This window comes from Chlorella variabilis, assembly GCF_000147415.1.
Source record: "Chlorella variabilis unplaced genomic scaffold CHLNCscaffold_28, whole genome shotgun sequence".
Taxonomy (NCBI): domain Eukaryota; kingdom Viridiplantae; phylum Chlorophyta; class Trebouxiophyceae; order Chlorellales; family Chlorellaceae; genus Chlorella; species Chlorella variabilis.
In genome coordinates, this window is record NW_005435060.1 from 251,138 (window position 1) to 265,760 (window position 14,623).

The following is a 14,623-nucleotide window of genomic DNA, read 5'->3' on the forward strand; positions in this document are numbered from 1 at the left end:
TCGATCGCCCCGCCTGCCCTTGCCCCCCGTCTCGCTCAGCCCCGCCGCTCGCCCTGCTGCTGCCCCGCTGCTGCTGCTCTCTGCTGCCGGGCCCACACCTGCTTCCGGAGCCCTGCCCGGCCGGCGCTGCCCCCGCGGGTGGGGATTTGTTGGGGTTTGGCGTGGCCCGCTTGTCCGCCTCGCTCCCTGGCTTCCCCGCCTCCCCCCTGCGCTTCTTGGCCTGCCTCCCACTCCCTTTGCACGCCCGTCCCTCCCTCCCTGCAGGGCGAGGGTCTGAAGAAGGAGAAGAAGCCCAAAAAGCCAAAGGCGAAGAAGCCCGCCGCCGAGGTGCGGCGGCTGCGGTGGCGGTGGCAGCGCAGCAGCTTGGGCGTGCGACCCCGCTCCGCCGGAACAGACCAGGGGCCCGGCGCTGCTGCTGCTGCTCCGCCCTCAACGCTGGGAGCAGCCTTGTTTCCTGTGCCCCTGCCTCCTGCCTCTGCCTGCCCTGCCTGCCCGCGTTGCCTTTCCATCGAGCGCCGCCTTGGGCTCACCCGCCGCTGCACCGCCCCTCCTCCCCGCCTTGTGCAGAAGAAGGAGCCCGCCGCCAAGAAGGTGCGTGCCAGCTCTCCCGCGCCGCTGCTGCTCGGGGTGCCGTGGCCAGCATGCTTCCCAGCGGCGCAGCCTCCTTCCCAGCCTGCCGGGGCTGGGCTCTGGCCTGCCTTGGAGCCGTGCCCAGGCCATGCCGGCAACCTACACTTCTATGCCCACCCCACGCCTCCCCTCGGCCTGATCCCATCCTTGATGTTTGCTCCCTGCTGCACCCCGCAGCCCGCCGCCAAGAAGGCGGCAGGCGCGAAGAAGAAGGCGACGCCCAAGAAGGCTGCCGCTGCCAAGCCCAAGGTCACCCGCCACCTGCCGCCTGCCGCCTGCACGCGCCGCGCGCCCGACCCCGCCGCTCCCTGGCCCCGCTGCCGCCGCTAGCTCGCGCCCCCTCTGGGGCTGCTGCGGGCCTGTTTCATCGTGCACCGCACCCTCCGGCCCTCTGCGTTGGGATGCAGGCAGCCAAGAAGCCGGCAGCCAAGAAGACGGGCGTCAAGAAGACGGCGGCAACCAAGAAGAAGGCCGCCCCTAAGGCCAAGGTGTGGAGCTGCTGCTGCTGGGCTGGAGCTGCTGCTCTGGGCTAGAGCTGCTGCCGGGGCTGCTGGGGCTGTGGCGCTGCCGTGCTGTGGTGCCGCTGGCGCTGGGCTGGCGGCGCGCTGGCGGCTGATGCTGTGAGGGCGGCGCTGCTGCCCCTGCTGGCGGGCTTGGGGTGGCAGCGCGGCTTGGGTGTTTGGCGTGGCGCCGGCTGTTGCTGTGGGCTGCTGCCCCGCCCGTGGCTGCACCTTTTTCACTGGCATGCACCACGGCACACACACACGCACCTCTGCTCGACTTCCCTGTTCCCCTCAGGCCGCCAAGAAGTGAGCCGCGGCTGGCTGCTGCAGCTAGCGCGGCGCTGGCTCGGCGCGCTCCCTCGCACCCACTGCCCGCGCCACCAGCCTGCACTCTGGTGCTGAAGTTGGGATCAGTGTACCTTCAGCCTGTACCCGCCGTTGTACCGCAGCTGTATAAGCAGCTGTACCGCAGCTGTACCGCTGCACTATGTACTACAACGACCGCCACTTGCGCCCTTATTGCGGGCGGCACCCGCTCAGCCGCTTTTTGACGGATGGACCCACCCGCACGCCCACCCTCCATCCCCACCCCACCCACAGCAGCCACCCGCTGCCCAGCTGGCTGGTGGTGGGTGCGGCCGACAGTGACCGATCGCCTGGCACACCGTTGCACCTTCCTCTGCTCCCCACGCCACGCCGCGCCACAAGACAGACACACTGCTTGCCTACGACCCTCCCCTGTTGTTGACTGCCTCCCCACATGACCCCCGCCCCTCCTCCACCTATTCTTCTGTTGCTGTTCGGGCCATTGAAAACGCATGCTCCTCTCCTTGCTTTCCTTAGGGACCATCCATCCTTTGGGTGTTGTGATTGCACTGTGTTGTAATTGCATACAGGGACTGCAAGGGTCAGGCATCTCCCCGGGCCGGCATCAGGCACCAGGCAGCCGCCCCAGGGCGCTGCCGGGAGTATGCGTGGCACCGCCGGGGGTGCCACGAGGCCCGGGGCTGGCACGCCGCCGCTCGGGCTGCGCCCCTCAGCCCGCAGCCGCGTGCGCCGGCTGGCAGCCGCCGCCGCCGCCCCCGAAGATCTGGCGCAGCGCTTCGGTGAAGGGCGTCATGCGCACCCCCAGTACCGCCTCCACCGCTGATGTGTCCATGGAAATGTCGGCGGGGGTGGCGCAGGTGCGGGCCACGGCGGCGGCGGAGCCGGGCAGGGCCAGGGCAGGGTCGTGGCCGCGCACCTGAGGGCAGGGGTGCCAGGCAGGTGTTAGCACGTGTGTGTTGGGGGTTTGGTGTGGGGTTTGTGTGTGGTGGAGGAAGGCTGGAGGCGGGTCGGGTCAGGTGGCTGGCGGTGCGGGGCCAAGACAGCAGGTCAGGCATGTCCCCAGGCTGCGCAGGGAGGGCCCCAGGGCTGGTCCCCATCTCCACACCACCCACTGGCGAACCCGCTCCTCCCCACCAGCCCCGCCCACCACCACCCACACCCACCCGCCCCCACCCACCTCCGCCACAGCCAGCGCCATGTCGAGCCGGTTGATGCGGGCGGGGCCGCCGACGTTGAACACGCGGGCGTGCGGCGGCGCCGCCGGCAGCGCGTCGCACGCGTCCACCGCGGCGGCGCAGGCGGCCACCAGGTCTTTGACGTAGGTGGGGGTGCGCCACTCGTCTGTGAAGAAAGTAGAGGGCTTCTGCTTGGGGGCAGGGGGCAGGGAGGGGGGTGCCAGGGTGGCATGTGAGGAGGCAGGGCGGTGGCCGCTCGATTGCCGGCTGTGCTGTGCTGGTAGTGCCTGTATAGGGGGCCCGCTTGCCAACCAACAGCTCGCCTGCGCTGTGCTGCAGGCACAAAACGCATCGCGCTGCACGGTACTGTCCTGTGGTGTACTGCACAGTACCGCCCACCTGCGCCGCCAGGCAGCTGTCCACAAACTGCAGGAACTGCCCCCGGCGGATGGGGTTGGGCGGGGGCGGGCCGAAGATGATGGATGGGCGCAGGATGACGTGGCGGCGCCACCTCAGCGCCACCTCAGCCTCGCCGTCCGCCTTGGTCCTGCGAAAGGGTGCCGCAGGCGCGAGCGAGGGGTGGCTAAGCTGGGGCCCCCAAACCGGCAGGTGGCAGCAGGCAGCCACCACGCACACCAGGCGCACGCCCCACCCCACCACACCGGCCGTATGTGTTGACCGGCCGCAGCTCCGCGTCCTCCCTGTAGAAAGAGCTGCCGCCGTCGTACACATGGTCTGTGCTGATGTGTACCAGCACTGGCTGGCTGCGGGGAGGCACAGGGCAGGTACGGCGGCGATGCAAGGGCTGAGTTAGCAGGACTTAGCAGGGGGGCAGCGTATGGGCATTAGGTAGGCGATAATCCAGGCAGACCAGCAGGCAGGAAATGAAGGGCATGCCACCTGCCTGCCGTGCCGCTGCTCGTGCCGCTGCAGAGCGCCCAGCAGCTGGGACGGCACGTTGACCGCCCTGGCCGCCGCCTCGCCCTCGCCCTCGCACGCCGCGGGCGCCGCCTGCGCCGCGCAGTTGATGACCCTGCAAGCGGGCAGGGGCGGGAGACGTCGGCAGAAGGAGGTGGGCAAAAGGGTTGCCCCCCCGGTGCCCTGACGCGCATGCATTGCAGCAATTCAGAATCCACAAACGTTTGCCATTGCTGTCCACAGAGCCAGGAGACTGGCGTGGTTGCTGGCGGCAGGCCGGCAGCTGCTCACGCTGCTAGCGGGCCCAGCGCATCACAGCCCTCGTGCAGGCCCTCTCCTGACCCCAGGTCCACCTGCAAAGGACACCCAAACAGACGACAGCTAAGCAAGTGCACGCAGGGCCCTGGCGTGCTGCCAGGGCGGCGGCGCTTGCAGCAGAGAGGCGGCAAGCTCTCAGCGAGCACATCTACCCTAAAGACTTGCACGCCGCTGCCGAATTTGGGCGCCTCTCCGGTGCGGTAGGTGCAGCCGACCTGCAGGGGCGGCGCATGATTCATCCACAGTGCAATCAAGCAAGGGCTGCGGGCTGGGCGGGAACTGCGCAGAGCGGCGGCAGCGGCGGTGGCGGCGGGGCAATGCTGCCATCTGGCCCTGCCGGAAGCGTAGGCGCACCTTCCACCCCTTGCCGGCATACCATTCCACGACGAACTGGCCCAGATAACCGCTGGCCCCGGTCACCAGCACAGCAGGCTGCGCCATGCCGTCGGGATGCAGCCTGCGATTCGGCTGCCACCGGCGCTGGCTGCTCAGGCGTTTGAATTCGTTCATCGATCTTGTTTTGCAAGTTCGGTGGGGGTGCACCGCTGGCACAGCACGCCCAGCAGCGACCTGCCATTTTTCCGTCGCTGTTGGCTTTTTTGCACCATCCATCCGTTTTAGGTGGATGCAGGTGACTGTTGTGGAGTTTGGCGCTTCCTGACCGTGCATCCGGCTTCTGTGAACATCTGGCCATTCCTCTTCTGCTCCCTGTGCTCGCCTTTCCTGTCCTCCGCTGGATTTCTGGTGAGCTGCAGTGATACGCATTGATACAGCAGGTATTTTGTCGTGGCCATCCACCCCTGCCCTTGGAAATCGCAACTGCGCCTGCATCCTGGTGCCAGGAACGATGAGGCAGGCAGCGAGGCGCCTGATCAAGTCGTCACTGAATGCCGCGGGGACGGTAGCAGTGGGGACGGTAGCGGTGGGCCTGGTTTGCCAGGAGGTTGTGCCCTTTGGTGCTGACGGGCGGCGGTGCAGGCCGCTGGCGACGAGCTGGGTGGCGCCCTTGATCAGGCGAGACGAGATCTCTGGCTGCGATGTTGCAAGGCTGCGCAAACTGAAGGACTATGTGAAGGAGCAGGTGGGGCATCTTGCTGCTGTGCCCACTGGCATCCATTCCCGTGTGCAGCACTGAGCCCGCTGCCCATCTGGCGAATGGCTGCAGTGGCCGGAGGGGCGTATCACACCCATTCCACCGGCGGGCAGGGTGGTGGTCGAGTGGAGCCCCCAAGCTGTGGCTGCTGTGCACTCCCGCCAACGACATGCGGTGGAGCATGCCGCCAAACAGGCAGTGGCTGCCCTGGAGGAGATCGCCAGGGAGACTGGCTTCGGCAGCCACATCCTGGTGAGGTGCAGCGATCCTGAACCTGCAGGGCTACTAGCATGGGACAGCGGCAGCTTGCGCAATCCGGCGCCGCCATTGTGTACACCAGCAGCATGTGTTCATGAGATCTCATCAGCCTCCCCCTGAGCCGATCCCTGCTTGGTGCCCGCCCGCCTGCCTGCAGGGCAGCGGATGGCACGTGGAGATGATCCCCTCCACCGATTTCATCTGCGCAAGTACGGATCACCTCATCCTGCTGAGCACGGGAGCAGTGCAGGCGTGCTGGAGCCACTGCAGACACGACCCGCAGGCGGCGCTCTTCTCCATGCTTTCCCACGAGATTGGCCATCGGATGGCTCTGCATGCGGTATGGCACTTGCCCGTGGCACTTGCACTGTGCTTAAGGGTAGCTGCCTGCCTCAGTGGGCTGCCTGCCTGCCCCATCCTGAGGTTCCCATCCCACATGTGTTGGCTGCCGCAGGCCGATCGTCTGATGAGTCTGTCCAGGCAAGCGGCTGCGCGTGTGTGCTGCGTTGCATCAGTAGCTGGTGCCACCACCGTGAGGGCATTGTGCCAGGGGCGGGCACCCAGCTGGGACCGGATGAGTGCGGCTGTGGCGGAAGCCGACACAGCTGTGCGGCTGCGACTGGCGGATGAGCTGAAGCGCTTGCGCTGGTGAGCAGCGCTGCAGCTTGGGGGCCACCCCTGTGCCACCCTGCCTTTCCATGTTTCGCATCCTTGATCTGTGCGGGCGTGTGGTGCGGGGCGTGTGCGCAGGCCGCTGCACAGCAGCCCTCCTCCGAGGAGTGAGGTCACTGCCTGGATGCAACACCCCCCCATGCAGGCAGCACGAGTATGAGGCGGATGCCATCGCGTGCGCTGCGCTGGCGCGCAGGGGCATGCCAATGGAGCACATGGCTGACAGCTTGCGCCTCTCTGGGTGGCGCCCAAAGTTGCAGTTGCGGGTGGGGCCCCTCCAGCTGGAGCTCCTGTCTGGCGGGGAGGGGCCCAGCAAGGGGGAGCTGACGAGGCAGGCAAGCAAGGCGCTGTCGAGCGCCGCCAAGCGAGACGGCGAGGGCGAAGGCAGCCAGCTGGGTGCTGACCCAGAGCTGGACCTCCTCGCCAACTTTCCTATGACTGAGCGGCTGTGGCTGCGGGGAGCGCCGCCCGCAGAGCAAGTGACCATCCTGGTGCGGCTCATGCAGAGCCACCCGCCGGTGGGGCAGCGCGTGGAGCGCATACGGCGCCTGGCGGCGCAGCACATCGACCGGGAAGCCGAGCGGGCGCAGCGGTAGGGCAGGCGGCTCGATCACGTCGGCGGCTCGTTAGTTTGCAAGCTTGAAGACGTATGCTGACCGTCAGGATGTAAGGGGCTGAAGAAGCAGGGCAGGCAGCGATTCTGGGGTGACACAGGGCGCCGCAAGGCGGCGGCGGCGACTGTGGCGGCGGCACATTGGGGCCAGCTGGAGGCCTGGGCGGATCCTTCCACCCCTTGCTGGCATAACCTTCAACGACAATCTGGCCCAGATAACCGCTGCCCCGGAACAAGAGACAGCCGCTGAGCCGTGGGGTAGCGGAGGCGCAGGCGCGACCGGGCCGCCACGGGCGCTGGCTACTCAGGTGTTTGGACTCGTCCATCATCTGTGCTCACTTTATTACTAATAAGTTCGATTTGGGGTGCACCGCTGGCGTAGCAGGGCCCAGCAGCTACTGACCTCATTTCCTTTTCTGGGCGTTTTTAATACTGCTCGTCCGTTCATTCTAATCTCAGTACATTGCGGAACGGTATTGATCACCCCGAACGTGTTTCTGGCGTCGTGGACATCGGGCTCGGAGCCTCTTCTCCTCCTATGCAAGGCTATTCTGTCCATCACCCGATTTCTGGTGTGCTGCGTTGATAAGCATTGAGTAACGGATCGGATCGTCTTGCGCCGTGTGCATTCCCTCGTGCAACCCACTGCCTCGTGCTTGCCGCCACTGCCGCTCCCGCAGGCCTGCCTTTGCCGCCGTTCTGCAAGCAGCACGCGATGAGGCAGGCGACGAGGCTGTTCAAGGCGTCCCTGGCAGCCGGGATCGGGGCGGCGGCAGTGGGCGTGACATGCCAGGAGACAGTGCCCTTCGGTGCTGAGGGTTGGCGGCGGCGGCCGCTTGCAACGGGCTGGGTGGCGCCCTGGCTGATGCAGCAAGTGCCCATCACTGGCGACGGGCTCGCTCAATACATGGATCCTAAGATGGCAGGGCATCTCAAGGAGCAGGTGCGCCTGCGCCATTCTCAACTGTCTCCCAACTCTGGCACTCACCCTGATGCTGTGTGTTCTGCTGCAGTGGCCTGCGGGCAGCGCCATCCCCATTCCAGAGGCGGGCAGGGTGGTGGTCAGGTGGTGCCCCGAGGCTGTGGCTGCGCTCAGCGAGGAGCAGCGGCTTGGGGTGCAAGAGGGCATCTCCCGAGCGGTGGCTGCAACAGGAGCGATTATCACCGACACTGGCTTCGGGAGACACGCTTTGGTCAGTTGGCCCACTTCTGAACCTACCCGCCGCCGAGTGCAGGCGCCGCAGCGGCTTGCGATGACCTGCCGCCAAGGCCGATCCCTGCTCCCCCTCTCCCCCATGCTCAGCTGGCTGGGGCCACCTGCCTGCCTACCTGCCTGCAGGGCAGCGGATGGCACTTGGAGATGATCCCCTCCAACGAGTTCATGTGTGCAACTGCTGGCCACGTCATCGTGCTGAGCACGGGGGCTGTGCAGGCGTGCTGGAGCCGCTCTAGAGAGGACCCCCAGTCTGCTTTGCTCTTCATGTTGTCGCATGAGCTGGCGCATCGAATGGCTCTGCATCAGGTGTGTGGCTTGCGGTGTGGCATGCGGCACAGGGCATGCCAGCGGCACTGGGCGGGTGGGGAGCTGCAGTATGTGCAGCTGCCGCAGGCCGCCTGCCCAGCAAGCCCCATCCCACGCGTGTTGGCTGCAGGGCGAGGACTATCTGTCCAGATGGCGACAGACGGCAGTCCGGCTGCAGCACATTGCATCAGCGGCTGCTGGCGCAGCCCGGCGGGAGCCCAGCCCGGACCGGATGCGTGCGGCTGTGATAGCATCCGATACTGCTGTACGGCTGCAATTGGCGCAGGAAACACGCTGCCTGCGCTGGTGAGCCGCTGTTGCGTTGTTTTCTTGTGAGCCCGCCGCTGATCGCCAACCCAAACCACGTCCGCACGCATGCAGACACAATCCGCGCGGCGTGGCCGCGCGGCGTTCTCACCCGTGCTGTTGCATTCGCCGTGCTGTGCAGGCAACATGAGTGGGAAGCCGACGCCATCGCCTGCGCCGCGCTGGCGCGTGCGGGGGTGCCAGCAGAGCGCTGGGCAGACGTTGCACGCGTGCTGGGCTGGCGGCCGAAGCGGGAGCTGAAGGTTGGGCGCCTCCAGCTGACCCTCCTGTCCGATGCGGATCCCGCAACCGAAGCAGACCTGAGGAGGCTGGCGGCAGCCATCCTGAAGCTGGCGGGCGTCATGCGCCGGGTCGGGAGGGCCAGCGAAGCCGACGCGCTGCTGCTCCGGCACACATCCTGCCCTGAGACCGAGCAGTTGTGGCTGTGGGGTTTGCCGCCCGCCGACCGGGAGGCCATCCTGCTTCAGCTCATGCAGACCCACCCGCCGCTGGAGCAGCGCCGCGAGCGGATACTCCGCCTGGCGGCGAGGCACGAGCTGAGGGAAGCCGAGCAGGCACGGGGGTAGGGGCAGGGGTAGGGTTCAGGGGGCAGGGGTACGGCTAGGGGCAAGGGTACGGCTGGGTCTAGTGGCTGGTTTGAAAGTTAGCGTGGCATTCTATTACTTCAAATTATCACCACTGTTGTGTCCTGCCTGACGCCCGCCAGCCAGCATCATCATGCATGCTGTAATGAAACACAAAGAGACGCAACGCAGCAACGCCTTATGCCGGAGGAAGATGGCTCCGCAGGGTAACAAGCGCCCCCCAGAGGTCGCCATTGGCAGTCAAGATAGTGACAAGGCTGCACCTGTGACAAGGAGGAGGCGAGCAGGCACCGGCCTGCGGCAGGCCGACTGCACCTCAGGCGGCAGTGTGGCCCGTCCTGCCGCTAACGCCTGCCGCCGCGGCAGCCGCCGGCGGCTGCTGCGGCTCTGCCTGCTGCTGCGGCTCTGCCTGCTGCAGCCTGCGCTGCACCTCGGCTCGAGAATGCTGGTCGGCCTGGCGGATGGGCTCCGGCACCCTGCGCTCAAGCAGTACACCTTGGGACCGCGAGTGAGGGCGTCGGCCGGAGGCTGGTGGATGGCCGCTGGCCGCTCACAGCAGTGCACAGGCGGAGGGCAGGGCCTGGCAGCGACAGGGCTGGGCAGGGCAGCAGCAGGCAGGCGCCAATTCCCTTGCCTGCGGTGGGCAGCACCCACCTGTGGCGGCAGCACCGCCTCACCACCTCCACTGCAGTGGGCAGGCTGATGCGGTGCCCCACAGACACGTAGATGGGCCTGCTGCTGCCGCCCGCGGCACATACTGCGGCGCCCAGCACCTCGCCCCCCGCGCCCGCTAGCGGCAGCCAGCTGCTGGCGCGGCTCCCTCTTGAATCGGAATCCCCTGCCAGCTGCTGCGGCTCCCCAGCTGCCGCATCCGGCTCGCAAGCATCGTACGCTGCGCCCGCTGCCGCTGCCCCCGGCTCGCCTGCTGCTCCTGATGCGGCCACCGCCGCTCGCACCGCCCTCTCCGGCAGCAGGCCCTCCACCCGCAACAGGTGCTTGGCCACGCCCACTGCAGGTAGCAAAGGGGAGAAGGCGGCATTGAGATGGCTACGGCGACGGCGGCAGGAGTCGGCCTGCAGTCGTCTCACGAAGGGGTGATGCAGAGCAGGGACCAGCAGCAGGATGGCTACAGCAGCAGCAGCGGCCCGCCTGCCTGCCCGCAGCGCCAGGCAGCGGGCTGGGGGCGGCACGCACCCGTGGGCAGGCCTGAGAGCACGCCCAGGTGGCTGGCGCTGCCGCAGCGCCGCGGGTGCAGCACGCCAAAGCCGTCCACCAGGAGCAGCTGCGGGGCAGGTGGGCAGACAGGCAGGCATCTCATCAGGGGTGGTACGGCATCGTGGGCAGAGCGCCCTTGCAGGCAGGGTGCGGTCAGACCCCGGGAGGGAGGCTCCTGCTGAACGGCAGGCCTGGGGCCTCACCTGAGGGCGCACCCCTCTGGCGGCGGCCCGCCGCAGCAGCTCCAGGTATGCGGGCACCTCCCTATACGGCCCAGGCAGGCAGCGGCGGGCACACGCCGAGGGCAGTCGAGGGCAGGTGCCGCCTGCCAGCGGCAGGCAGGCAGCCGGGGAGGACCCTCCTCCGGCGGCTCACACGCACACAAACACATGCACCGGCAGCCACACCTAAACACAGACACACCCACTCGTGTCCGCTCACCGGAATCCCAGCAGTCCTGGCTGGTATGGTACCGCCAGGCGCAGCTCCATCACTTCCAGGTGGAGCAGCTGCAGGTCTGGGTAGCCCAGCACCGCCAGCGCCGCCACCGCACGGTCGCCTGCTGGCGCGGCAGCGGTGAGAGCGGCGCTCGATGCGGCTGCTGAGCCCGCCTGGCAGGCTGGGCCTTTGGAATCGCTGCCGCTGCCGCTTATGCACGCGCGTCCGGCTGCAGCTGCGCTCGGGCCATCTGCGCAGCCGCTGGCGCTGCCGCTGCTGCTGCCGCCGCCTTCGGTAGCCGGGAAGAAGCTAATGTCCAGGCCAGCCACCAGCTTCAGGCCAGGTTTTCCTGCCGCCAAAGGGCCGCCGCCGCCGCCGCCTTGCTGCAGCTCCTGCAACCAGGCTGCGTCGTCCTGCTGGCTCACGCGCTGTGCCAGCTCCACCTGCTGCCTGCGGCCGGCAGGTGAGTGGCGGCACGTGAGCGGTGAGCGGCGGCGGCAGTGAGAGCGGCGGCGGCGGCGGGTGGCGGCGGCAGGTCGCGTCGGTGGATGCAGGATGCAGTCCTTTAGGCTCGATCGAAATCCCATGATGCTGTCGCGCCGCCGCTTGCCTTTTCCAAGCGTGTCGCTGCACCTCGTCTCGGCAAAGGAGCTCGTGGTCCTCATATGCTATCTTGTGCGGGTCAGACATGCATTAGCTGATAAAGAATCGCTCAATAGGTCGAAACGTGCAAGGCTGTCCACCGCTCACTGACACCTGGGCCACGTCAGCTGAGCACTCCATAGTATAAACACCCTGCTCTCTCTGCCATGTCTCTGCCATCACAGCTTGTTATTTGATATCCCAGCGTTACACGCACCACCGCACCGACAGCAGAGAGCGAGGAAAAGCGGTCGCCATGCGGCAGGCGCGCGGCGCTGGGCGGGTGGCAGCTGTAGGTGCGCCGCGCTGGCTGCGCCTTGCAGCCACGCGGCGCCGCATCTGCCGCCGCCATGGGGCTCCTGCGCGAGGAGGCGGCCGCCGCGGGGGCCGGAGCGGCCTCCCCTGCTGAGCTGGCAGGCCTGCCAGCTCAGCGAGCCGGCCAGCTGCCGCCGGCTTACGCCTTGTAGCCGCGGCTCTTCCGGCGGCCGCGAGCGCGCTCGAACTTGCGGCCCTTGGCCCGCACATACGGCTTGGCGGTGGAGCCGGGCACGCCTGCAGCGGGGGCCAGGCAACATGTGTGCATTTCAGCAGTGGGCCAGGTGGCACGTGCTGCAGACAATGCAGCGGCCCGAACAGCTGCGTCCCAGCCCGCGGTCGACGCCGCCGGGCAGCCAACCAAACAGCGCGGCGCGGGCGGGGTGCAGGCTCCTGCGCGGTCCCACGCACGCTGCAGGCAGGTAGGACCAGCAGGACCAGCGGCAGCAGGACCAGCAGGACCAGCAGGACTTGCAGCAGCCCGCTATGCGCACCTGGCGCGGGGCCAAAGTGCTTGACCGCCTCGCGGCTGTTCTTGGGGCCGCGCAGCAGCACGGTGTTGCTGCCGGTGGGCGCAATCAGCGCCAGCTGGTCAAAGGTGATGATCTCGCCGCCAGCCTGCGGGGAAGAAAGGAGGAAAGGAAAGGAGGGGAAGCGGCGGGTGGGAGGTTGGAGGACTTGAGGAGTCGAGGAGCCAAGGGGAGGTGGCAGCCCGCCTGGCACCAGCCGGCTGCGCTGCCGCCTGACTACGCGAGGGAGCTGGCGCTGACGTTTTGCACAATGCAGCTGCGACTGCCTCCGGCCTGACGCGTGCCGCCCCGCTGGCACTGCCACACTCGCGACGCTCGCCCGCCTGCGCCTCCCCCAGCCCACAGCTGGCCGGCTGCTCTTTCTTTCACGGCTGCTCTTTCTTTCACGGCCACACCACAGGGCTGCGCCGTGCTGCGAGGCTGCCGCTCCGCCGCCGACCTCCGCCAGCACAGCCTCAGCAGGGCCCGCAGAAGCGCCAGCCGGCTCCCCAGCCAGCCCCCTCAAATCCAGCCCCTGCTTCCCAGCCCGCCAGCAGCGAACCGGCCGAGCCAGACAAGCCAGGCAAAACCGCCAGCAGAGCAGCCTGCCACACACCTTGAGGATGCGGGCGCGGGCGGTCTCGGTGACGCGCAGCGCGCACACGCGCAGCTTGGGCACCTGCGCAAGGCCAGGCCAGCCCCAGCCAGCCCGTAGCTTCAGCGCCCCGCACACGCGCCCAAGCCGCCACCCCAAAACAAGCGCGAGACAGGCACACGCCCATATACGGAACACCAACCACCAAGCCCGCACACAGCGTGCACCACCACCAGCACGAGCCCGCACACACCCGCACCCACACCCACGCCCATGCACCCACCCCCACCCACGCCCATGCACCCACCCACACCCACACCCATGCACCCACCCACACCCACACCCGTGCACCCACCCACACTCACACACCCCCACGCAGCGCCGCACCTCGAACAGGCGGGTGTCGTCTGTGATGGTGCCCACCAGCACCGCCAGCTTGCCCTCCTTGCCCTCCATGAACTTGACCAGCTTGGACAGGGATAGCGGGGGGCGGTTGGTCTTGGACATGAAGAGGCGCTTGAGCACCACCTGGGGCGCGGGAGGGTGGGGCGGGGCGGGAGAGAGGGTGGGTGAAGATCGGTTCAGATCGGTGCTGGCGCGGGCTTAGAAGGAGGCTGCTGGGGTTCGGCGACGGCGCTGCCCGCGCGGTGGGGACGCGCCAGGTGTGGCCGCGCCCCGCTGCCAGCCCCTGGCGGCTGAAAGGCCCCCTGGCCGAAGTGCGCGCTATCCACCCCGGGGGCGCACCTTGTTGAAGTCGCTCTCGGTGCGGCGCACCAGGAAGCGGTACAGCTGCGGTACAGAGCGGGGAGGCGGCAGTGATTCGGCAGTTGGCAGCGGCCAGGCCAGCAAGCAGACGTGGCAACCCTTCCCGCATGTCGGGCCAGCAACCAGTGGCAGCGGGCTGCCTGCCGAGCGCTGCGGCCACCCGCTGCAGCATAAGTAATGCTCTCTGTGCGGGCTGCGGTGGCCACATGCCGCGCCGGTGCTACTGCTTGCCGCGCTGTGTGCAGCAGGCGCGCTGACTGCAGCTGCAGGCCAGGCTATGCCGCATGCGGATGCGCCGGCTGCGCTGCTGCCTGCCGCTTGCGAGCGGCTCAACAGCGCTGCGAGCCTCGGCAGGCTTCCAGCTGATGCTGGCAGCTGCAGTTGCTGAATAGTTGAAATCCTTCCCACCCGCATGCCCTGTGCTGCTGTGGCCTGCCACATACACGTGCCCCGCCGCCGCCGCCGCTGCTGCCGCTCCCGCCTCGAGTCGCGGCTGCAGGCAGCCCCGCTGCTGGTGCCCCATGCTGCCAATTACGCTCCAAGCCCTTTGCACGGCTCCATTCCATCTCCTGCTGCTGGCCTGGCTGCCCCCTGCCCTGTTTGCTTCCCGTGCACTGCCCAATGGTGGCTCCGGGCGGCTGCGCTGACTCTCCAGCATCCCTCGACGCAGCCTCACCTTCACCAGCAGCTTGACATAGGGATTCTCGCTCTTGGGCGCGGTCCTGTGGACCCGCTTGTTGCGGCCACCGGCAATGAGGTCGATGCCCTGCAGGGAATGCATGGAAGACAATCAGCTGGCTGCTGATGCGCTAGGCCGGCCCCAGGGCGGCCCGCATGTAGGCGAGGGGGCATCGCTCGGCTGGCATGGGCTGCGTCGAGCGTGGGAGGCCTCCAGGCCGCTGCGGTGCCCTCCCTGGCGCTGCCGGGGCCGGCCCGAGCCCCGCCGCCGTCTGCCCCTGCCCTGCTGCGGGAGCGGCATGGCGCCACAGCGAGCTGCGGGGCTCACCATGATGGCCTGTGCCTCCCTCAACACCCGGGAGCGCGTCCAAAGGACAGAGGCGGGCGCAGGCGGGCGCCATGTGCTCCCGGCAGAGCGCGCAATGTCCCTGGTGGGGAGTGCTCGCCGCGAGTTGCGCCCATTGTATGGCGTTCCTCGACCTACATCTCTATCCGTATACTTGTCGGGACGTCCGGAGGCCGCTCG

General features: G+C 67.9%; 3 protein-coding genes across 3 annotated transcripts; all 3 read right to left on the reverse strand.

Annotated features, from left to right (window-relative positions):
* Window positions 1–2,169: 2,169 nt before the first annotated feature.
* Window positions 2,170–4,312, reverse strand: CHLNCDRAFT_140037 (hypothetical protein; the record flags this gene model as incomplete). The annotated part of the gene is made up of 8 exons (XM_005843662.1): window positions 2,170–2,376; window positions 2,638–2,823; window positions 3,035–3,182; window positions 3,298–3,399; window positions 3,588–3,668; window positions 3,845–3,906; window positions 4,024–4,086; window positions 4,226–4,312. The coding sequence occupies 8 exons, from the start codon at window positions 4,310–4,312 to the stop codon at window positions 2,170–2,172; spliced, it is 936 nt and encodes a 311-aa protein (XP_005843724.1).
* A 4,944-nt stretch (window positions 4,313–9,256) lies between these two features.
* Window positions 9,257–11,258, reverse strand: CHLNCDRAFT_140040 (hypothetical protein; the record flags this gene model as incomplete). The annotated part of the gene is made up of 6 exons (XM_005843663.1): window positions 9,257–9,416; window positions 9,595–9,949; window positions 10,135–10,222; window positions 10,359–10,419; window positions 10,597–11,043; window positions 11,227–11,258. The coding sequence occupies 6 exons, from the start codon at window positions 11,256–11,258 to the stop codon at window positions 9,257–9,259; spliced, it is 1,143 nt and encodes a 380-aa protein (XP_005843725.1).
* Window positions 11,259–11,689: 431 nt separating this feature from the next.
* CHLNCDRAFT_37334 (hypothetical protein) lies at window positions 11,690–14,462 on the reverse strand (the record flags this gene model as incomplete). The annotated part of the gene is made up of 7 exons (XM_005843664.1): window positions 14,426–14,462; window positions 14,096–14,185; window positions 13,399–13,443; window positions 13,042–13,182; window positions 12,676–12,738; window positions 12,045–12,168; window positions 11,690–11,787 (listed from the first exon to the last, which is right to left on the reverse strand). The coding sequence occupies exons 1-7, from the start codon at window positions 14,426–14,428 to the stop codon at window positions 11,690–11,692; spliced, it is 564 nt and encodes a 187-aa protein (XP_005843726.1). The 5' UTR covers window positions 14,429–14,462.
* Window positions 14,463–14,623: the final 161 nt, after the last annotated feature.